The following is a 23493-nucleotide window of genomic DNA, read 5'->3' as shown; positions in this document are numbered from 1 at the left end:
TCGTCTCCCTCACTCCCATCATCGTCTCCCTCACTCCCATCATCAGGACCCTCACTCTCATCATCGGGACCGTCACTCTCATCATCGTCTCCCTCACTCCCATCATCGAGACCCTCACTCCCATCACCGGGACCCTCACTTCCATCACCGGGACCCTCACACCCATCATTGGGACCCTCACTCCCATCATCGAGACCCTCACTCCCATCATCGAGACCCTCACTCCCATCATCGGGACCCTCACTCCCATCATCGAGACCCTCACTCCCATCATCGAGACCCTCACTCCCATCATCGGGACCCTCACTCCCATCATCACCGGGACCCTCACTCTCATCATCACCGGGACCCTCACTCCGATCACCGGCACCCTCACTCCCATCATCGAGACCCTCACTCGCATCATCAGGACCCTCACTCCCATCATCGAGACCCTCACTCACATCACCGGGACCCTCACTCCCATCACTGGGACCCACACTCCCATCACCGGGAACCTCAATCCCATCATCGGGACCCTCACTCCCATCACCGGGGCCCTCACTCCCATCACCGGGACCCTCACTCCCATCATCATTCGGACCCTCACTCCCATCATCGGGACCCTCACTCCCATCATCGAGACTAACAATCTCATCATCGAGACCCGCACTGCCATCACCGGGACCCTCACTCCCATCATCATTCGGACCCTCACTCCCATCATCGGGACCCTCACTCCCATCACTGGGACCCTCACTCCCATCATCGTCTCCCTCACTCCCATCACCAGGACCCTCACTCCCATCATCGAGACTAACAATCCCATCATCGAGACCCTCATTCCCATCACCGGGACCCTCACTCCCATCACCGGGACCCTCAATCCCATCATCGAGACCCTCACTCCCATCACCGGGACCCTCACTCCCATCACTGGGACCCTCACTCCCATCATCGGGACCCTCACTCTCATCATCGGGACCCTCACTCCCATCATCGGGACCCTCACTCCCATCATCGGGACCCTCACTCTCATCATCGGGACCCTCACTCCCATCATCGGGACCCTCACTCCCATCATCGGGACCCTCACTCCCATCATCGTCTCCCTCACTCCCATCACCAGGACCCTCACTCCCATCACCGGGACCCTCACTCCCATCACCGGGACCCTCACTCCCATCATCGGGACCCTCACTCCCATCATCGGGACCCTCACTCCCATCATCGTTTCCTTCACTCCCATCACCGGGACCCTCACTCCCATCACCGGGACCCTCACTCCCATCATCAGGACCCTCACTCCCATCATCGTCTCCCTCACTCCCATCATCAGGACCCTCACTCCCATCACCGGGACCCTCACTCCCATCATCAGGACCCTCACACCTATCATTGGGACCCTCACTCCCATCCTTAGGACCCTCATCCCCATCATCGGCCCCCTCACTCCCAAAACCGGCACCTCACTCCCATCATTAGGACCCTCACTCCCATCATCATCTCCCTCACTCCCATCATCGGGACCCTCACTCCCATCATCGGGACCCTCACTCCCATCATCGGCTCCCTCACTCCCATCATCAGCTCCCTCACTCCCATCACCGGGACCCTCAATCCCATCATCGAGACCCTCACTCCCATCATTGGGAACCTCACTCCCATCATCGTCTCCCTCAGTCCCATCATCAGGACCCTCACTCCCATCACCGGGATCCTCACTCCCATCACCGGGACCCTCACTCCCATCATCGGGACCCTCACTCCCATCATCAGGACCCTCACTCCCATCATCATCTCCCTCACTCCCATCATCGGGACCCTCACTCCCATCAGTACCCCCACCCCTTTTGGGACTCTTACTCCCAATGAGACCCTCAGTCCTGACACCACCCAGTCTCTCTCAGCCAATGTCCGTCTGTTTGACAGCGACAATGTGGGGGAGGGGGGAGGCGTTTCGAGCGTCGTGTTGCCAGCAGCCGGGTGGACCACCCAGAGTCCAAGTGACCCCCGCTGACCGCACCCTCGGGGGATGTTCCTCCCCCTTCCCCTCCGCACTCTGAGTTATTCATTTAACTTTACCCCTCCTGTGTGTGCCCTGCAAATTGAGGCTTCCTATTGGCCCGGCAGCTTACAGGGACGGCGAATAGGGGGAGTCGGCCTTTCTGTCCCAGAGAACCCAGGTTCGAGGCCCCCTCCCCCGCCTCGACCCGCCCCACAACCCGACGTCCCGACATCAGTGGGGCCCTGAGGCCTCCGATAAAAACCTTACCCGCGTGGCCAAATCGTTGGCATGCTTTTGAGGGGTGGGCGTGGTGGGCATAAATCCAGTTCGTCAAACCAGCCGGGGGGTAAACGGCTCGGCCGCTCGGCTATGACAGCATTGCGCTGTCGAAGAGAATCCCTCTGGCCCTTTGAGGGGAGGCCGGACCCTCCCACAATGCCCCGGCCTGGCCTACCTGTGGCTCCCCAGCCTCCCAGGAATGGCTCTGTTCAAGCTGGCAGCTTGCCGCCTGCTTCTCTCGGCCCTGTCGGTTAGGCCGAGGCTCCCAGCAGCCCCGGGGGGGGGCGCGGTTTCGGACGTTTCTCTCTCTCCGGCCTTGCCCTGACCCTTGTGCCCTCTGTCCCGCAGGCGGGGTCTGCATCGCGCAGTCCCTGAAAATCCCTCGGGAACCCAAGCCCGGCGAGTTCGAGAAGATCATCGGTCGGCTGATGGAGACGCCGAACGCCCGGGGGATCATCATCTTCGCCAACGAGGACGACATCCAGTAAGGCCTCGGCCCGGCCCTCGGCCCGTCGCCCGCGGTTACCCTCGGCCGTCGGTCAATCCCCCGCCTCGGCCCCGCGACTCACTTCGACAACCCCCGCCCCCGCCCCCACACCGAGGCCTGCTATTTATCGTTCTCCTGCCCACCTTCCTCTTCCTTCCTCACCCCACCCCACCCCACCCCCGCCACCCTCAGCCCCCAATCGCCTCCATCTTTAACCCCCACCCCCCTCGATCCGGTCACCTCGCTCCCCCCATTCTCGCCGCCCGCCCCCTGAATTCGGGGGTGGGGAGCTGACGTCAACCCAATTGGCGGGGCTGATTGGCTGTGAGCGGCCTCACAGGCAGGCGGGGGGGGTGGGGGGGTGCGGGGTGCGGGGGTTGGGGTGGGGTGAAAACACCCAAGTCCAGGTGCCGGCCACGCTCGCTTCCCTCCGTCTGTCGGGCGGGGGTGGGGAGGGCCGCTAATCATGACCTCTGACCTCTCGCTCAGCGGCGATGGGGATCGGGGAGGGGGTTGGGGGTGTGAGCAGGGGAGGGTGTTGGGAGGGAGGGGGAGGCTGGCCCCCTCTGTGGTTGTCCGCCTCCTCCCTCCCTCCCTCCTTCCCTCTCTCCGCCGTCCATCGCCCCCACCTCTCTCCATTGCTGCACCCCCCCCGCCCCCAACACAACACCCACTGCCTGACCCACCCCCTCCCCCTCCCCCACCCCCACCCCCACCCCCTCCCCCACCCCCACCCCCACCCCCACCGCGCACCCGACCACTACCCGGCGTTTGGCCTTGACGTACAAATTGTGTCTCTGGTTCCGCAGGAGGGTCCTGGAAGCCGCCAATCTCGCCAACCTGACCGGGCACTTCTTGTGGGTGGGCTCCGACAGCTGGGGGGCTAAGACCTCACCCGTCGTCCGCCAGGAGGAGGTGGCCGAAGGGGCGGTCACCATCTTGCCAAAGCGAACGTCCATCGAGGGTAAGAGACTGCGTTTTCCCCACCCCCCTTCCCCCCACCCTTCCCACCCCCCCCCACCCCACCCCCCCCCACCACCCACCTCCCGCTTACCCAAACCCACCCTCTCGTTGCCCAGTGCTGCCCCCCACCACCAAGCCTTCCCCTTGCCCTCTCACGCTACCCTCCCCGGTTTCCCCAAACCCTGGCCTGGTCCACCGGTCGGCCCGTCCGGGAGAGTCACAGGCTCGGCTTGCGGCCTACCGGGCTGACTGAAGCCTGGGCGACCGGTTGGGTGGGGATGGGGTGCCGTTGGCGGGCAGACCGGGGATCGGGGGTGGGCGGGACCTCCCCACTCTCCCCCCACCCACCCACCCCCCCCCCCACCCAACCCCGGCTTTAGGGGATGAGCGGGGATCGAGGCGAGGAAAGGGTCAGAGAAAAAGGAGCCAATCGCCGGAGGCCTTGAGGGGAGCCTGAGTCCCTCTCATGGGCTGGGCCTACCCTGTGGGGACTTCAACCACTCGGAGAGGCTGGGATTGACCTCCTCGGAGTAGAGGAGGCCAACACAGGAGGAGGGCCTGAGGCCTACCCCCGCTACTCAATTTGACCCAGTCCGCCTTGGCCCTTAACCCCTCCCTCCCATCTTCCCTCATCTGAATCTACCATCGTAACCCTCTATCCCTCTCTCCCTCATGTGTTTATCCAGATCCACCCCCCACCCGCTTAAACACGATTCACCTCCACCCCTCCCTGTGGAAGCGAGTTCCACATTCTCCCCTGGCTCTCTGGGTAAAGACCTTTCTCCCGAATTCCCCCCGATTGGGTTTCTTGGGGACCGTCTTGTATTGTCGGCCTCTAGTTCCGCTCTCCCCCCACAAGAGGAAACGCTCTCTCCGCCCCCACTCGATCCAAACCTTCCATCATTTTAAATACCTCGATTAGGGTCACCGACCCCCCACACCTTTCTGGGATCATCCTCTGTCAATCTCCGCACCCTCTCCAGTGTCTCGATACCCTTTTTGGACCATAAGACATAGGAGCAGAAATCAGGCCATTCGGCCCATCGAGTCTGCTCCGCCATTCAATCATGGCTGATAAGTTTCTCAACCCCATTCTCCCGCCTTCTCCCTGTAACCTTTGATCCCCTTACCCATCAAGAACCTATCTATCTCGGTCTTAAATACACTCAATGACCTGGTCTCCACAGCCTTCTGTGGCAATGAATTCCATAGATTCACCCACTCTCTCTGGCTAAAGAAGTTTCTCCTCATCTCTGTTCTAAAAGTTCTTCCCTTTACTCTGAGGCTGTGCCCTCGGATCCTAGTCTCTCCTACTAATGGAAACATCTTCCCCACGTCCCACTCTATCCAGGCCTTTCAGTATTCTGTAAGTTTCAATCAGATCCCCCCTCATCCTTCTAAACTCCATCGAGTATAGACCCAGAGTCCTCAAACGTTCCTCATATGTTAAGCCTTTCATTCCTGGGATCGTTCTCGTGAACCTCCTCTGGACCCTCTCCAGGGCCAGAACATCCTTCCTGAGATACGGGGCCCAAAATTGCTCACAATATTCTAAATGTGGTCTGACCAGAGCCTTATAAAGCCTCAGCAGCACATCCCTGCTTTTATATTCTAGTCCCCTCGAAATAAATGCCAACATTGCATTTTTATAACATGGCAGCCAGGACCTGCCCGCTAAGCGGTCTAACTGTGATCTAGGTGGTGAGAGGTGATCTTATTGAGACGTATCAGATTCGGAGGGGAGGGGGTTTGACAGGGTGGATGCTGAGAGGATGTTTCCCCCCTTCTCGTGGGGGGAATCTAGAACGAGGGGAGGGGAGGGGGCACAGTTTCAGAATGAAGGGTCTCCCATTGAAGACGGAGATGAGGAGGAATTTCTTCTCTCAGAGGGTGGTCAGTCTGTGGAATTCTCTCCCCCCCCCCAGAGAGAAGCGGAGGCCGGGTCACTGAATATATTCAAGGCCGAGTGAGACAGATTTCTGATCGACGAGGGTGATGAGGGGGGAGGGGGGAAGGACAGGGAAGCGGAGTTGAGGCCACAATCGGATCGGCCACGGTCTTATCGAGTGGGAGAGCAGGGTGGAGGGGCCGAATGGCCTCCACCTGCTCCGAATTCTCGTGCTCCGGTGCGGCACCAGGGGGTCTGAATCCCAGGGGTTTTGGGGAGCTGGTCGAGGTGGGGTGGGTGGGGCAAGCAAATCCCCGGCTCAGCGGCTCCCATTCCCGACTTCAGGCTCGGAAGGTTCTGGGTTCGAACCCCGCTCCCGGCATTCCCGGCGGAGAAGCAGTAAAGCCTTCCCCTCCACTTCCCGAATTTTTTTCAACCCACCCGCCTCGGCCTTTGGCGACTTTACGCGACACTCCAGAGCTGAAGTGGGGCAGCGGAGATCTGGGACCCTGCACTTTGCGGGGGGAGGAGGATGTCGAGGGTCTCGGTGGATGAGGGGAGGGTGCAGAGGGGATTTACCAGGAGGGTCCCCTAGGGGATGAGGGGGACTTCAGTTCATGTTGGGAGAGGCCGGAGGAGCCGGGATTGTTCCCCTCGGAGCGGAGGAGAAGGTGAAGGGGGGGGAGATTGAATCGAGGGGGGTTCAAAATCACGAGGGGGAGGTGGTCTCGATCGAGTGAAAATGAGGAGAAACTATTCCCAGTGGCGGGAGGGTCGGTAACTAGAGAAGAGGGGGGGACACAGATTGAAGAGAATCGGCGGGAGGGGAGTGAGGGGGGGAAGGGGAGATGAGGGGAATGTTATTTATTTTGGACGTGGCGAGTTGTTGTGATCTGGAAGGCGCTGCCCGAAAGGGCGGGAGAAGCAGATTCACCCTCGACAAATGGGGGGGGAATTGGATAAATACTGGAAGGGGGAAAATGTACAGGGTTATCGGGGGTGGGGGAAGAGTAAAGACGGAGAGAGTGTCTCAAAGGAGGGGGTAGAAAGACAGAGCGAGAAAGAGAGAGAGGGAGAGAGAGAGAAAGGGAGAGACGCGGAAAGGTTTAGGGAGGGAATTCCAGAGCTCAGGGTCCCCCCAGGCAGCTGAAGGCCCGGCCGCCAATGGCGGAGCGATGGGAATCGGGGGATGCTCGAGAGGCCGGAATTGGAGGAGCGCAGAGATCTCGAAGGGTTGTAGGAGGTTACAGAGATAGGGAGGGGTGTAGGGGCTGGAGGAGGTTACAGAGATAGGGAGGGTTGTAGGGGCTGGAGGAGGTTACAGAGATAGGGAGGGTTGTAGGGGGCTGGAGGAGGTTACAGAGATAGGGAGGGTTGTAGGGGCTGGAGGAGGTTACAGAGATAGGGAGGGGTGTAGGGGCTGGAGGAGGTTACAGAGATAGGGAGGGTTGTAGGGGCTGGAGGAGGTTACAGAGATAGGGAGGGTTGTAGGGGCTGGAGGAGGTTACAGAGATAGGGAGGGGTGTAGGGGTTGGAGGAGGTTACAGAGATATGGAGAGGTGTAGGGGCTGGAGGAGGTTACAGAGATAGGGAGGGTTGTAGGAGCTGGAGGAGGTTACAGAGATAGGGAGGGGTGTAGGGGCTGGAGGAGGTTACAGAGATAGGGAGGGTTGTAGGGGCTGGAGGAGGTTACAGAGATAGGGAGGGTTGTAGGGGCTGGAGGAGGTTACAGAGATAGGGAGGGGTGAAGGGGTTGGAGGAGGTTACAGAGATATGGAGAGGTGTAGGGGCTGGAGGAGGTTACAGAGATAGGGAGGGTTGTAGGGGACTGGAGGAGGTTACAGAGATAGGGAGGGTTGTTGGGGCTGGAGGAGGTTACAGAGATAGGGAGGGTTGTAGGGGCTGGAGGAGGTTACAGAGATATGGAGAGGTGTAGGGGTTGCAGGAGGTTACAGAGATAGGGAGGGTTGTAGGGGACTGGAGGAGGTTACAGAGATAGGGAGAGTTGTAGGGGCTGGAGGAGGTTACAGAGATAGGGAGGGTTGTAGGCGGCTGGCTGATGTTACAGAGATAGGGAGGGTTGTAGGGGCTGGAGGAGGTTACAGAGATAGGGAGGGGTGTAGGGGCTGGAGGAGGTTACATAGATAGGGAGGGTTGTAGGGGCTGGAGGAGGTTACAGAGATAGGGAGGGTTGTAGGCGGCTGGTTGATGTTACAGAGATAGGGAGGGTTGTAGGGGCTGGAGGAGGTTACAGAGATAGGGAGGGTTGTAGGGGCTGGAGGAGGTTACAGAGATAGGGAGGGTTGTAGGGACTGGAGGAGGTTACAGAGATAGGGAGGGTTGTAGGGGCTGGAGGGGGTTACAGAGATAGGGAGGGTTGTAGGGGCTGGAGGAGGTTACAGAGATAGGGAGGGGTGTAGGGGCTGGAGGAGGTTACAGAGATAGGGTGGGTTGTAGGGGCTGGAGGAGGTTACAGAGATAGGGTGGGTTGTAGGGGCTGGAGGAGGTTACAGAGATAGGGAGGGTTGTAGGGGCTGGAGGAGGTTACAGAGATAGGGAGGGGTGTAGGGGACTGGAGGAGGTTACAGAGATAGGGAGGGTTGTTGGGGCTGGAGGAGGTTACAGAGATAGGGAGGGTTGTAGGGGCTGGAGGAGGTTACAGAGATATGGAGAGGTGTAGGGGCTGGAGGAGGTTACAGAGATAGGGAGGGTTGTAGGAGCTGGAGGAGGTTACAGAGATAGGGAGGGGTGTAGGGGCTGGAGGAGGTTACAGAGATAGGGAGGGTTGTAGGGGCTGGAGGAGGTTACAGAGATAGGGAGGGTTGTAGGGGCTGGAGGAGGTTACAGAGATAGGGAGGGGTGTAGGGGCTGGAGGAGGTTACAGAGATAGGGAGGGTTGTAGGGGCTGGAGGAGGTTACAGAGATAGGGAGGGGTGTAGGGGCTGGAGGAGGTTACAGAGATAGGGAGGGGTGTAGGGGCTGGAGGAGGTTACAGAGATAGGGAGGGGTGTAGGGGCTGGAGGAGGTTACAGAGATAGGGAGGGTTGTAGGGGACTGGAGGAGGTTACAGAGATAGGGAGGGTTGTTGGGGCTGGAGGAGGTTACAGAGATAGGGAGGGTTGTAGGGGCTGGAGGAGGTTACAGAGATATGGAGAGGTGTAGGGGTTGCAGGAGGTTACAGAGATAGGGAGGGTTGTAGGGGACTGGAGGAGGTTACAGAGATAGGGAGAGTTGTAGGGGCTGGAGGAGGTTACAGAGATAGGGAGGGTTGTAGGCGGCTGGCTGATGTTACAGAGATAGGGAGGGTTGTAGGGGCTGGAGGAGGTTACAGAGATAGGGAGGGGTGTAGGGGCTGGAGGAGGTTACATAGATAGGGAGGGGTGTAGGGGCTGGAAGAGGTTACAGAGATAGGGAGGGTTGTAGGGGCTGGAGGAGGTTACAGAGATAGGGAGGGGTGTAGGGGTTGGAGGAGGTTACAGAGATATGGAGAGGTGTAGGGGCTGGAGGAGGTTACAGAGATAGGGAGGGTTGTAGGGGACTGGAGGAGGTTACAGAGATAGGGAGGGTTGTTGGGGCTGGAGGAGGTTACAGAGATAGGGAGGGTTGTAGGGGCTGGAGGAGGTTACAGAGATATGGAGAGGTGTAGGGGTTGCAGGAGGTTACAGAGATAGGGAGGGTTGTAGGGGACTGGAGGAGGTTACAGAGATAGGGAGAGTTGTAGGGGCTGGAGGAGGTTACAGAGATAGGGAGGGTTGTAGGCGGCTGGCTGATGTTACAGAGATAGGGAGGGTTGTAGGGGCTGGAGGAGGTTACAGAGATAGGGAGGGGTGTAGGGGCTGGAGGAGGTTACATAGATAGGGAGGGTTGTAGGGGCTGGAGGAGGTTACAGAGATAGGGAGGGTTGTAGGCGGCTGGTTGATGTTACAGAGATAGGGAGGGTTGTAGGGGCTGGAGGAGGTTACAGAGATAGGGAGGGTTGTAGGGGCTGGAGGAGGTTACAGAGATAGGGAGGGTTGTAGGGACTGGAGGAGGTTACAGAGATAGGGAGGGTTGTAGGGGCTGGAGGGGGTTACAGAGATAGGGAGGGTTGTAGGGGCTGGAGGAGGTTACAGAGATAGGGAGGGTTGTAGGGGCTGGAGGAGGTTACAGAGATAGGGAGGGTTGTAGGGGCTGGAGGGGGTTACAGAGATAGGGAGGGTTGTAGGGACTGGAGGAGGTTACAGAGATAGGGAGGGTTGTAGGGGCTGGAGGAGGTTACAGAGATAGGGAGGGTTGTAGGGACTGGAGGAGGTTACAGAGATAGGGAGGGTTGTAGGGGCTGGAGGGGGTTACAGAGATAGGGAGGGTTGTAGGGGCTGGAGGAGGTTACAGAGATAGGGAGGGGTGTAGGGGCTGGAGGAGGTTACAGAGATAGGGAGGGTTGTAGGGGCTGGAGGAGGTTACAGAGATAGGGAGGGTTGTAGGGGCTGGAGGAGGTTACAGAGATAGGGAGGGGTGTAGGGGCTGGAGGAGGTTACAGAGATAGGGAGGGGTGTAGGGGCTGGAGGAGGTTACAGAGATAGGGAGGGGTGTAGGGGCTGGAGGAGGTTACAGAGATAGGGTGGGTTGTAGGGGCTGGAGGAGGTTACAGAGATAGGGAGGGTTGTAGGGGCTGGAGGAGGTTACAGAGATAGGGAGGGTTGTAGGGGCTGGAGGAGGTTACAGAGATAGGGAGGGTTGTAGGGGCTGGAGGAGGTTACAGAGATAGGGAGGGTTGTAGGGGCTGGAGGAGTGTACATCGATAGGTAGGGTGTGAGGCCATGGAGGGAGTTTGAAGACAAAGGTGCGAATTTTTAAACCCAAGACCTTGCCGGACCGAGGACCGGTGTAGGCAGCGCTCACAGCCAGGGTGACGGGTGAACGGGACCCGGTGCGAGTTTGGACACGGTGGGAGGTGTTGGGTGAGGGGTCTCAGCAGAGTTTTGAATGAGCTGAAGTTTGCGGAGGGTAGAAGGTGGGAGAGCAGCCCGGAGAGCGCTGGAATGGTCGCGTCTGGGGGGGGATCGAAAACGTGGGTGAGGGCTTCCGCAGCCAAAGAGCTGAGACGGGGGTGAAGGCAGGCGAGGGTACAAGTTTAAATCATCCTGCAAGTGAAAAAAATGTAGAGACGGGGGAGAGAGAGCCTGTTGGCAAGGGACGCGATTGAAGAAGGGACAGATGGGGGAACAGAGAGAGACAGATGGAGGAACGTATAGATAGATAGATAGAGAGAGAGAGAGACAGATGGAGAGATAAGGAGAGACGGGGCGTGTTAATAGATACAGATTGATAAACAACCCTCAACCTGACAGCCTGTTAGACCAACACCTCCAGACATATGGGGAGGTCACGTTCGACACGCGGAGGGAGTGCAGCCTTGGCCTCACCTCTCGCCCCCTCTTCTTGGCTCCCAGGTTTCGACCAGTACTTCACCAGCCGCACCCTCCAAAATAACCGCCGCAACATCTGGTTTGCCGAGTTCTGGGAGGACGACTTCACGTGCAAGCTGACCCTGCCTCGAGGTCAGCACGGCCACACCGTCAAGAAATGCACAGGTAGGTGCGGCCGCGCCCACCCCACACCAGCTCCGCGCCTGGCAGCTTAGCGGCCAGGGGAGGCGTCGCCCGGTCATGTGGCCGGGGGCGGGGGGAGGGGGGTAGTCAGGCCATGGGAGGCCTTCACCCCGACGCTTCCCAAACGAGGCGTCGTCACACGCTCACGAAGTACGGTTGAAAAGAAAGGGCAAGCTGCGGCCCTTGTGTTGCTGCGGCCCTCGTGTTGCTGCGGCCCTCGTGTTGCTGCGGCCCTCGTGTTGCTGTGGCCCTCGTGTTGCTGCGGCCCTCGTATTGCTTCTGCCCTTGTGTCGTTGTGACCTTTTGTTGCTGCTGCCCTTGTGTCGCAGCTGCCCTTGTGTCGCTGCTGCCCTTGTGTCGCAGCTGCCCTTGTGTCGCAGCTGCCCTTGTGTCGCTGCTGCCCATGTGTCGCTGCGGCTCTTGTGTCGCTGCGGCCCTTGTGTCGCTGCGGCCCTTGTGTCGCTGCGGCCCTTGTGTCGCTGCGGCCCTTGTGTTGCTGCGGCCCTTGTGTTGCTGCGGCCCTTGTGTTGCTGCGGCCCTTGTGTTGCTGCGGCCCTTATGTTGCTGCTGCCCTTGTGTCGCTGCTGCCCTTGTGTCGCTGCTGCCCTTGTGTTGCTGCTGCCCTTGTGTTGCTGCGGCCCTTGTGTTGCTGTAGTTTCCTGGGATACGGATTGAGTCGCAGTTTCCTGGGATATTGCGGGAGACTCTGTGAGGGATTGGGATAACTGCGACTCTCACATTGTCATGGAAAAGTCAAAATCCTTTCCTAGTTACTGTAACCATGTAGATTCCTTCTCTCTCTTTCTCTTCCTATACTCTGCCCCTCTCCCTCTCTCTCTCTCTGTCCTCTCTTTCCTCCCCTCTCCCTCTAACTCTCTCTTGCTCTCATGCTCCCTCCACACTCTATCTTTATCCCTCTCTGCCTACCTCTTTCTCTCTCTTCTGCCTTTCTCCCCCTCTCCCTGTTTCCTCTCTTTCTCCCCTATTTCCTTCTCTCTCCTCCCTTCTCCCCGCCCACCCCATTCACCCCCTCTCTCTCACTTGCTTGTTCCTGTGCTCCCTCCCCTCCCTCTCTCTCCCTCTCTCTCTCCATATTTCTCTTTCCCTTCTGCCCCTCTCTCTCCCCTCCTTTGCCCTTCTCTGTCTCCCTCTCTGTTCTCTCCCCTCTTTCCCTCCCTCGCCCTGCCTCCCTCCCTTACTCTCCCATCTTCCTCTCTCTCTCTCTCCCTCCCTCTTCCCTTACCTCCCTCTCCTGCCTCTCTCTCCTCCCGCTCCAATCCTCTCCCTCCCTCCATCTCTCTCCTCTCCCTCCCTCTCTCTTGGTTGAACCCCCTCTTCCTTCTCTCTCTTTCTCTCTCTTTCTCCCCTTCCTCTCTCCCTATTTCTCTTTCCCCCTCTGACCCATTCTCTCCCCCTCTCCCTCCTGTTTCCCCCTCACCCCTTTCCCCTCCTCCCCTCTCTCTCTCCCTCCCTCTTCCTCCCTTCCTCGCCCCCTCCCTCTCCCTCTCTCCCTCCCCTCTCTGTTTTCTCTCTCTCTCTCTTCCTCCCTCTCTCCTACCCTTCCCCTCTCTCATTCTATTCTCCACACTCCATCCATCTTCTCTCTCCCTCTGTTGTGTTCCTCTCCTCTGCTCTCCTCTCTCTCCCCCCACCCTCACCCCCGTTCTCTCCTCCACCCTCCGTCCACCTCTTCTCTCTCTTGCTTCCTCCCTCTCTCCCTCCCTCTCCTCCCCTCTCCCTCCCTCTCCTCTCCCTTCTTCCCTCTCTCCCTGCCTCCGCCCCTCTCCCGCTCTCTCTCCTCCGCTCTCCCACTATCTCATCACTCTCTCTCCCTCCCTCTCCTCTCTCTCCCTCTCCCTTTTCTCTATCTTGCTCTCTCCCTCCCGTTTCCCATTCTCCCCTCTCTCTCTCTCTCTCCTCCACACTCACCCATTTCACCTCTCTCTTTCCCGCTCCTCTCCTCTCTCAGTCCCTCCCTCTCTTTTCTTCCTCCTCTCTCTCCCTCCCTCTCCTCTCTCTCTCTCCCCCTCTCCCTTCTCTCTCCTATCGCTCTCTCCCTCCCGCTTCCCATTCTCCCTCCTCTCTCCTCCGCACTCCCCCCATCTCGTGTCTCTCTCTCGCCTCTCTTGCTCCCTCCCTCTCCTCTCCTCTCTCTCTTACCTCGCTCCCTCCCTCCCCCTTCCTACCTCTCTCTTCCCCTCTCTCTCTCTCTCTCTCGCTGCCTCTTTCCATCTCTCCTCTCTCCCTTTCTGTCTCCAGGCCAGGAGAGAATTGGCCGTGATTCACATTATGAGCAGGAGGGGAAGGTCCAATTTGTGATTGACGCTGTATATGCTATGGCCCATGCCCTACATGACATGCACAAGTACCTCTGCGTTGGCACCATTGGCATCTGTCCCAAGATGGATACCATCGATGGAAAGACCCTTCTCCAATACATCAGGAGCGTCACCTTCAATGGTGAGTTCAGGGTCGGGAATCGGGTAGTCTTGCAGGGAGACATTAGCCCTATAATGTCCCAGTGTTGACCGCATTAGATTCAACCTTGACCTTTCACCTCTGCCCTTTGGATTCAAATTAAGCCCCATCGCCACCCCACTCCCGCAGCCTGGGAGCAAAGGAGAGTGGGGGGGAGGGTTGGGTACCAGCCAGAATCTCTGCTCCTATTCATCAAGGGGGGTGTTGCGATGCACCACTTAGTCGATTAGCCCACCTAAGACAAATGGCCAGCATTGGCTGGGTGAAGGGAAGGGTCTGGTGTTGGGGGGTGCTGGGAGGGGTGGACAAGAGGCAGCATCCAGAATTGTTGGGGGAATTCCAGAGCTCAGGGCCCCCTAGGCAGCTGAAGGCACGGCCGCCAATGGCGGAGCGATGGGAATCGGGGGATGCTCGAGAGGCCGGGATTGGAGGAGCGCAGAGATCTCGGAGGGTTATAGGAGGTTACAGAGATAGGGAGGGTTGTAGGGGCTGGAGGGGGTTACAGAGATAGGGAGGGTTGTAGGGGGTTGGGGGAGGTTACAGAGATAGGGAGGGTTGTAGGGCCTGGAGGAGGTGACAGAGATAGGGAGGGTTGTAGGGGCTGGAGGAGGTTACAGAGATAGGGAGGGTTGTAGAGGCTGGAGGAGGTTACAGAGATAGGGAGGGTTGTAGGGGCTGGAGGAGGTTACAGAGATAGGGTGGGTTATAGGGGCTGGAGGAGGTTACAGAGATAGGAAGGGTTGTAGGGGCTGGTTGAGGTTACAGAGATAGGGAGGGTTGTAGGGACTGGAGGAGGTTACAGAGATAGGGAGGGTTGTAGGGGCTGCAGAAGGTTACAGAGATAGGGAGGGGTGTAGGGGCTGGAGGATTTTACAGAGATAGGGAGGGTTGTAGGGGCTACAGAAGGTTACAGAGATAGGGAGGGGTGTAGGGGCTGGAAGAGGTTACAGAGATAGGGAAGGTTGTAGAGGCTGGAGGAGGGTACAGAGATAGGGCAGGTTGTAGGGGCTGGAGGTGGTTACAGAGATAGGGAGGGTTGTAGGGGCTGGAGGAGGTTACTGAGATAGGGAGGGGTGTAGGGGCTGGTGGAGGTTACAGAGATAGGGAGGGTTGTAGGGACTGGAGGAGGTTACAGAGATAGGGAGGGTTGTAGGGGCTGGAGGAGTTTACAGAGATAGGGAGGGGTGTAGAGGCTGGAGGAGGTTACAGAGATAGGGAGGGGTGTAGGGGCTGGAGGAGGTTACAGAGATAGGGAGGGTTGTAGGGGCTGGAGGAGGTTACAGAGATAGGGAGGGGTGTAGGGGCTGGAGGAGGTTACAGAGATAGGGAGGGGTGTAGGGGCTGGAGGAGGTTACAGAGATAGGGAGGGTTGTAGGGACTGGAGGAGGTTACAGAGATAGGGAGGGTTGTAGGGGCTGGAGGAATTTACAGAGATAGGGAGGGGTGTAGAGGCTGGAGGAGGTTACAGAGATAGGGAGGGGTGTAGGGGCTGGAGGAGGTTACAGAGATAGGGAGGGTTGTCGGGGCTGGAGGAGGTTACAGAGATAGGGAGGGTTGTAGAGGCTGGAGGAGGTTACAGAGATAGGGAGGGGTGTAGGGGCTGGAGGAGATTACAGAGATAGGGAGGGTCGGAGGGGCAGCCGCAGTTTTGTGATGAACTGAAGTTGAGGGAGGATGGGGAGGAGGGAACAGATGGAAAATGGGAGCAAGGACGGTCAAAGCAGTTGGCATTCAGCTGGAGTTAAGCGCCCAGGGAGTGGGTGAATGGTTTTAGCCTTGGGCATTCAATTATTTTTTAAATTGTGTTTGAGCGAGCGACCGTAATCAGTTGGAGATTTGATGAGTGTGGCCTAGTTGACTAATAAAAGCCTCAGCTACGGGCTTGCCGCAGCAGGGCAGGCTGGGTAATGAGCCTGGGATGGCACAGTGTTAGACCAAGGTTTCTGAACGTCTGTTTGCACGGAGCGATCAAAACTAGTGCCGCTCAAACGGAGGTGCTCAAATCCCACCGGAGGCAGGGCCGGCAACGCGTGCTGGGCCCCACTTTAATTTTTCAGCCTCTGGCGGTTGCTACGGAAACCGGGCCTTGCGCTCGAGGGCTGAGTCCTCCCGTCGCGAGCGGCCATTTTGGGCCGGGGCCTCCAGGCTCTTTGGGCGGGCGGGAGATTGGCGCCCTCCATCCCAGTCGGTGCCGTCTACCCTAGAGTCAGGCCTCAGGGAGCAAACTAGGCCCGTCCGGGCCCCCCGTGTGCCGATGGGAAGCGGACCCCGGTGGGGGTGGGCGGCCATTCGACCCATCGGGCCTGTGCCGGCTCTTGGAAGGGGCTGTCCGATTAGCTCCCGCACCTTCTCCACCCCACCCCCCTCCCGCCCGCTCCCCTTCTTCCCCCTTCAAGTGTTCACCCAGTTCCTCATCTTTGACCGTGAACCCGCTCGGGTTACCAACCTCCCCCTCCCCTGCCAGTGGGAATGTAAGGGGTAGGAGAGGAGGAGGCCCTCTGGCCTCATCGGGCCCATCGGCTGATCTTGGGGTTCAACTCCCACTCTCCCCCCCACCCCCCGCTGCCCCCTACATCCCCTCGATTCTCCGAGAGACCAAAACTCCGTCCATTAAACGTATTCAACCATGGAGCGTCCACAACCCTCTGTGGGGGAGAGGGAGGGGGTGGCGGGTGGGGGAGAATCCCAAAGGTTCACAACCCTTCGGTTCTCCTCAGCTCAGTCCGACACCCTTACCCTGAGACTCCCCTCCCCTCTCCCGGTGTTTCAGGTTACCCCACCGAGCAGAAGCAATCTTTCAGCCCCCACTCTGTCAAACCCCTTCGGGATCTTGTGCATCTCAATGAGATCACCTCTCGCTATTTGCACCAACAAAGCCTCAACATGAAGACGACAGCAGGTATTGAGGAAGGCAAATGGTATTTTGGCATTTATTGCTAAAGGAATAGAGTATAAAAATAGGGAAGTGTTGTTGCAACTGTACAAGGCGTCGGTGAGACCACACCTGGAGTATGTGCACAGTTTTGGTCCCCTTACTTGAGAAAGGATGTAGTTGCATTGGAGACAGTTCAGAGGAGGTTCACTAGATTGATTCCAGAGATGTGGGGCTTGTCTTATGAGGAGAGATTGAGCAGTTTAGGCCAATACTCGCTCCAGTTTAGAAGGATGAGAGGGGATCTAATTGAGGTATATAAGATGCTAAAGCGGACAGACAAAGTAGACGTAGAGCGGGTGTTTCCCCTTGTGGGGCATCCTAGAACGAGAGGCCATAGTTTCAGGCTGAGGGGTGGTCGATTTAAATCAGAGATGAGGAGGAATTATTTTGCTCAAATCTGTGGAATTCGCTACCTCAGAGCGCAGGGGATGCCGGGACACTGAATAAGTTGAGGGAGGAGATAGACAGATTTTTAATCAGTAACGGGGTTGAAAGGTTAGGGGGAGAGGGCGGGAAATTGGAGTTGAGGCCGAAATGAGATCAGCCACGATGGTATCGAATGGCGGGGCAGGCTCGAGGGGCTGAATGGCCCACTCTTGCCCCTAGCTCTTATGTTACGTCCTTACGAAGACGAGATTTGATGGGGATATTGTAAAACATGAAGGGCTGGGCTAGGAGGGAGGCGGTGGTGTCGATGTCACTGTCACTGGACTAGACGTCTAGATCCCCGGAACTCTGTTCTAGGAGCCCAGTCCAAATCCCACGAGGGAGCATTTAAATTGAAGGCTTGAGAAAAGTTAAGAGTCTGATGAGCCGATTGTTGTTTAAAAAAAAAACCCCATCTGGTTCACTAATGCCCTTCAGGTAAGGAAATGTGCTGTCCTTACCCGGTCTGGCCTACATGTGACTCCAGACCCCACAGCAATGGAGCTGACTCTGAAACGGCCTAACAAGCCACCCGGTTCAAGGGGGCAATTAGGGATGGGCAATAAACGCTGGGCCCGGCCAACAACCCCCATCCCGAGCACGAAAACGGAAAGGGCTTCCTGTCATGGCTTTTCCTTTGTTCACGGGATGTGGGCCGGGCCCAGCATTTATTGCCCGCCCCTAATTGCCCCCTGGAGAAGGTGGGTGGGTGAGCCGCCTTCTTGAGCCGCTGCAGTCCCCGTGTGGTGTAGGTACACCCACCGCGCTGTTAGGGAGGGAGTTCCAGGATTTTGACCCGGCGACAGTGAAGGAACGGCCGATATATCTCCAAGTCGGGATGGTGAGTGGCTCGGAGGGGGAACTTGCAGGTGGTGGGTGTTCCCCATGTGTCTGCTGCCCTTGTCCTTCTAGGTGGGTAGAGGTGGTGGGTTTGGGCGGCGCTGTCGAAGGAGCCTTGGCGAGTTGCTGCAGTGCATCTTGTCGATGGTACACACACACTGCTGCCCCTGTGCGTCGGCGAATGACTTGGAGGGTGACGGGCAGTTCAAATTGAGACCATTACAGGGGAACTGGGTGGCAAAATTTTACCGGGGTTCGGTGGGGGGGGCAGTAAAGATGATGCGAGTTGCCCATGAGCCAACACAGACAGGATGGGCTGAATGGCCAACGTGCTGTGCTGTCCAATGAATCCAGGAGGATGCCGCACGATCTTGTAGGCGTCAATGAAACCTCTTGGCTGTTGAGCGCAGGGCCATCCCAGAGATTGGGGATTGAGGAGATGTCGGGGTTTTGTTGTGACTTCACCATCTCTTTCTCCGCCCAGGGAGTGCCGGAACCTCGGTAATGTTCAACGAGAATGGCGATGCCCCAGGACGGTATCACATCTTTCAGTACCACCACACCAACACCAGCTCCCCGGGGTATAAGGTCATCGGGCAGTGGACGGACAACCTGCGAATGAATGTGAGTGACCACAGGGTCAGCACTGAGGGAGCGCCGCACTGTCGGAGGGTCAGTGCTGAGGGAGCGCCGTGTTGGCCACATTGCAACAGTTTCCTTCATTGGTCCTGAGTCCATCTTTCCTTACAGCCCATAGGAGTCTCTTCAGCTGTGGAGACAGGAGCAGGCTGGTAAAGCTGAGGCAGTGAGAGAGAGAGGCTCCCTCACTGGGGATATACCAACTCCTCCCTGTCCCGTTCACCCGCCCGACAATGAGGATAATGTGCAGACCCACAGGGCGCCCGCAGCCAAACTCACCTTCAGCCCCTACAAACCTCCCTATCTCTCTAACCTCCTCCAGCCCCTACAACCCTCCCTATCTCTGTAACCTCCTCCAGCCCCTACACCCCTCCCTATCTCTGTAACCTCCTCCAGCCCCTACACCCTCCGTGTCTCTGTAACCTCCTCCAGCCCCTACAACCCTCCCTGTCTCTGTAACCTCCTCCAGCCCCTACAACCCTCCCTGTCTCTGTAACCTCCTCCAGCCCCTACAACCCTCCCTATCTCTGTACCCTCCTCCAGCCCCTACAACCCTCCCTATCTCTGTACCCTCCTCCAGCCCCTACAACTGTCCCTATCTCTGTAACCTCCTCCAGCCCCTAGATCCCTCCCTATCTCTGTAACCTCCTCCAGCCCCTACAACCCTCCCTATCTCTGTAACCTCCTCCAGTCCCCTACAACCCTCCCTATCTCTGTAACCTCCTCCAGCCCCTATATCCCTCCCTATCTCTGTAATCTCCTCCAGCCCCTACAACCCTCCTTATCTCTGTAACCTCCTCCAGCCCCTACCTATCTCTGTAACCTCCTCCAGCCCCTACAACCCTCCCTATCTCTGTAACCTCCTCCAGCCCCTACACCCCTCCCTATCTCTGTAACCTCCTCCAGCCCCTACACCCCTCCCTATCTCTGTAACCTCCTCCAGCCCCTACACCCCTCCCTATCTCTGTAACCTCCTCCAGCCCCTACAACCCCCCCTATCTCTGTAACCTCCTCCAGCCACTACAACCCTCCCTATCTCTGTAACCTCCTCCAGCCCCTACACCCCTCCCTATCTCTGTAACCTCCTCCAGCCCCTACACCCCTCCCTATCTCTGTAACCTCCTCCAGCCCCTACAACCCCCCCTATCTCTGTAACCTCCTCCAGCCCCTACAACCCTCCTTATCTCTGTAACCTCCTCCAGCCCCTACAACCCTCCCTATCTCTGTAACCTCCTCCAGCCCCTACAACCCTCCCTATCTCTGTAACCTCCTACAACCCTCTGAGATCTCTGCGCTCCTCCAATTCCGGCCTCTCGAGCATCCCCCGATTCCCATCGCTCCGCCATTGGCGGCCGTGCCTTCAGCTGCCTGGGGGTGGGGGCCCTGAGCTCTGGAACTCCCTCCCTCAACCCCTCCACCTCCCTCTCTCTCTCTCTCTCTCCCTCTCTCCTCCTTAAACCGACCTCTTCGACCGAGCTTTTGGTCACAGGTCCCCACTATCTCCTGATGTGGCCATTTTACCTTTGGCGTGCAATTTGCAGACTTTCTCCTGCCTTATTGAGCGGTGAACCGGTGGCTTATGAAGTTGACGTACAAAATGGCGGCCATTTTGACATCCCCATCCATGAACGAGATGGAAAATTCTCCGTTTTTCTTTCTTTTTTGCTTTATTCGTTGGCCCGGGAGACCGGGAAGAACCTCCCAACACTGTGTCACTTCCAATGGTGTCACTCAAGGGGTTAACAAAACACATTGAAGGATTTTCAACAGCTACAGTTGCCGCTCGGCCTAGTGTTGCCCTGTGGAATCTGCAGCCTGCCTGAATTTAGAACTCAGGGGTTAATTCAAAATCAGGATTTGGCGAGTTCTCATGTAATAGGAGGAGGATTTAGAAAAGCAATAATTTTAGATTAAACCTCTCCCCGCGTCCGTGCTAAATGAGAGGTGCTTAGAAATAATTTATTTAAGTGGGATTTGGTCAAACAATTAAACTGATGTCCAAACGGCTTTGAATGGCTGATGTGGCTGACATTTGTTGACAAGCTGCGCAATCTCTTAATCTACTGTCACTTAGAGGTGGCATTGACACACAGGACATGTAGGGCTTTACTCTGTATCTAACCCCGTGCTGTACCTGTCCTGGGAGTGTTTGATGGGGACAGTGTAGAGGGAGCTTTACTCTGTATCTAACCCCATGCTGTACCTGTCCTGGGAGTGTTTGATGGGGACAGTGTAGAGGGAGCTTTACTCTGTATCTAACCCCGTGCTGTACCTGTCCTGGGAGTGTTTGATGGGGACGGTGTAGAGGGAGCTTTACTCTGTATCTAACCCCGTGCTGTCCCTGTCCTGGGAGTGTTTCATGGGGACAGTGTAGAGGGAGCTTTACTCTGTATCTAACCCCGTGCTGAACCTGTCCTGGGAGTGTTTGATGGGGACGGTGTAGAGGGAGCTTTACTCTGTATCTAACCCCGTGCTGTACCTGTCCTGGGAGTGTTTGGTGGGGACAGTGTAGAGGGAGCTTTACTCTGTATCTAACCCCATGCTGTACCTGTCCTGGGAGTGTTTGATGGGGACGGTGTAGAGGGAGCTTTACTCTGTATCTAACCCCATGCTGTACCTGTCCTGGGAGTGTTTGATGGGGACGGTGTAGAGGGAGCTTTACTCTGTATCTAACCCCGTGCTGTACCTGTCCTGGGAGTGTTTGATGGGGACAGTGTAGAGGGAGCTTTACTCTGTATCTAACCCTGTGCTGTACCTCCTCTCTTTCAGCTGGATGAGATGCAGTGGGGCGGCGGGGGCACAGAGGTGCCACTCTCGGTCTGCAGCTTTCCCTGCCCGCCCGGCGAGCGGAAGAAGATGGTGAAGGGCGTGCCCTGCTGCTGGCACTGTGAGCTCTGCGACGGCTACCGCTACCAGCTGAGCGAGTTCGAGTGCCAGCTGTGCCCGCTGGACATGCGGCCCAGCCCCAACCGGACGGGCTGCCAGCCCACGCCCGTGGTCAAGCTGGAGTGGCACTCGGCCTGGGCCGTGCTGCCCCTCATCCTGGCGGTGGTGGGCATCCTGGCCACCAGCTTCACCGTCGTGGTCTTCGTGCGGCACAACGAGACGCCCATCGTGCGGGCATCGGGCCGGGAGCTGAGCTACGTGCTGCTGACCGGCGTCTTCCTCATCTACGCCATCACCTTCCTGATGATCGCCGAGCCGGGCGCCGTCGTCTGCGCCCTGCGGCGCCTCCTGCTGGGCTTGGGCATGAGCATCACCTACTCGGCCCTGCTGACCAAGACCAACCGCATCTACCGTATCTTCGAGCGGGGCAAGCGCTCGGTGACGCCGCCCCCCTTCATCAGCCCCACCTCCCAGCTGGCCATCACCTTCGCCCTCATCTCCCTGCAGGTGCTGGGGGTCTTTGTCTGGCTGGGCATCGAGCCCCCTCACGCCACCATCGACTACGAGGAGCAGCGCACCCCCGACCCGCAGCTGGCCCGCGGCATCCTGAAGTGTGACATGTCCGACCTCTCCCTCATCTGCTGCCTGGGCTACAGCATCCTCCTGATGGTCACCTGCACCGTCTACGCCGTCAAGAGCCGCGGCGTCCCCGAGACCTTCAACGAGGCCAAGCCCATCGGCTTCACCATGTACACCACCTGCATCATCTGGCTGGCCTTTGTGCCCATCTTCTTCGGCACCGCCCAGTCGGCAGAGAAGGTAAGGGGGTGCCCGTCGCCAGCCCTGACCCGTCTACCCGCCCACCCGCCCGCCCGCCCGCCCTTACACCCACCCGCCCGCCCTTAAACCCACCTGCCCTTACACCCACCCGCCTTTACACCCACCCGCCCGCCCTTACACCCACCCGCCCGCCCTTACACCCACCCACCCTTACACCCACCCACCCTTACACCCACCCACCCGCCCTTACACCCACCCGCCCTTACACCCACCCGCCCGCCCTTACACCCACCCGCCCTTACACCCACCCGCCCGCCCTTACACCCACCCGCCCTTACACCCACCCACCCTTACACCCACCCACCCGCCCTTACACCCACCCACCCTTACACCCGCCCGCCCTTACACCCACCCGCCCGCCCTTACACCCACCCGCCCGCCCTTACACCCACCTGCCCACCCTTACACCCGCCCGCCCACCCTTACACCCGCCCACCCGTCCTTACACCCACCCACCCACCCTTACACCCACCCACCCACCCTTATACCCGCCCGCCCTTACACCCACCCACCCGCCCTTACACCCGCCCGCCCTTACACTCACCCACCCGCCCTTACACCCACCCGCCCACCCTTACAACCACCTGCCCGCCCTTACACCCACCCACCCACCCTTACAGCCGCCCACCCGCCCTTACACCCACCCACCCACCCTTACACCCACCCACCCACCCTTACACCCGCCCGCCCTTACACCCACCCACCCACCCTTACACCCGCCCGCCCTTACACCCACCCACCCGCCCTTACACCCACCCACCCACCCTTACACCCACCCGCCCTTACACCCGCCCACCCGCCCTTACACCCACCCACCCTTACACCCCCCACCCTTACACCCACCCACCCACCCTTACACCCACCCACCCTTACACCCACCCACCCGCCCTTACACCCACCCACCCTTACACCCACCCACCCACCCTTACACCCACCCACCCTTACACCCACCCACCCGCCCTTACACCCACCCACCCTTACACCCACCCACCCGCCCTTACACCCACCCACCCTTACACCCACCCACCCGCCCTTACACCTACCCACCCTTACACCCACCCACCCGCCCTTACACCCACCCACCCACCCTTACACCCGCCCGCCCTTACACCCACCCACCCTTACACCCACCCACCCGCCCTTACACCCACCCACCCGCCCTTACACCCACCCACCCTTACACCCACCCACCTGTCCTTACACCCGCCCACCCGCCATTACACCCACCCACCCGCCCTTACACCCACCCACCCA

General features: G+C 58.5%; 1 protein-coding gene across 1 annotated transcript in view; it reads left to right on the top strand.

Moving 5' to 3' along the window:
* The window catches only part of LOC144677633 (metabotropic glutamate receptor 6-like), a gene marked incomplete at its 3' end in the record, with an annotated part of 28169 nt that extends 5951 nt beyond the window's left edge, over positions 1–22218 (top strand). Inside the window, exons 3-8 of the mRNA XM_078537671.1 lie at positions 2615–2750; positions 3563–3717; positions 11037–11177; positions 13455–13655; positions 18359–18498; positions 21283–22218. Coding sequence (XP_078393797.1) covers positions 2615–2750; positions 3563–3717; positions 11037–11177; positions 13455–13655; positions 18359–18498; positions 21283–22218 — 1709 coding nt within the window. The remainder of the gene's footprint in view (positions 1–2614; positions 2751–3562; positions 3718–11036; positions 11178–13454; positions 13656–18358; positions 18499–21282) is intronic.
* Positions 22219–23493: the final 1275 nt, after the last annotated feature.

The sequence above is a fragment of the Cetorhinus maximus genome, unplaced genomic scaffold (assembly GCF_964194155.1).
Source record: "Cetorhinus maximus unplaced genomic scaffold, sCetMax3.hap1.1 HAP1_SCAFFOLD_2784, whole genome shotgun sequence".
NCBI classification, from domain to species: Eukaryota; Metazoa; Chordata; class Chondrichthyes; order Lamniformes; family Cetorhinidae; genus Cetorhinus; species Cetorhinus maximus.
The sequence above is the reverse complement of the archived record's forward strand: the minus strand, read 5'-3'. Positions and strand labels throughout refer to the sequence as shown.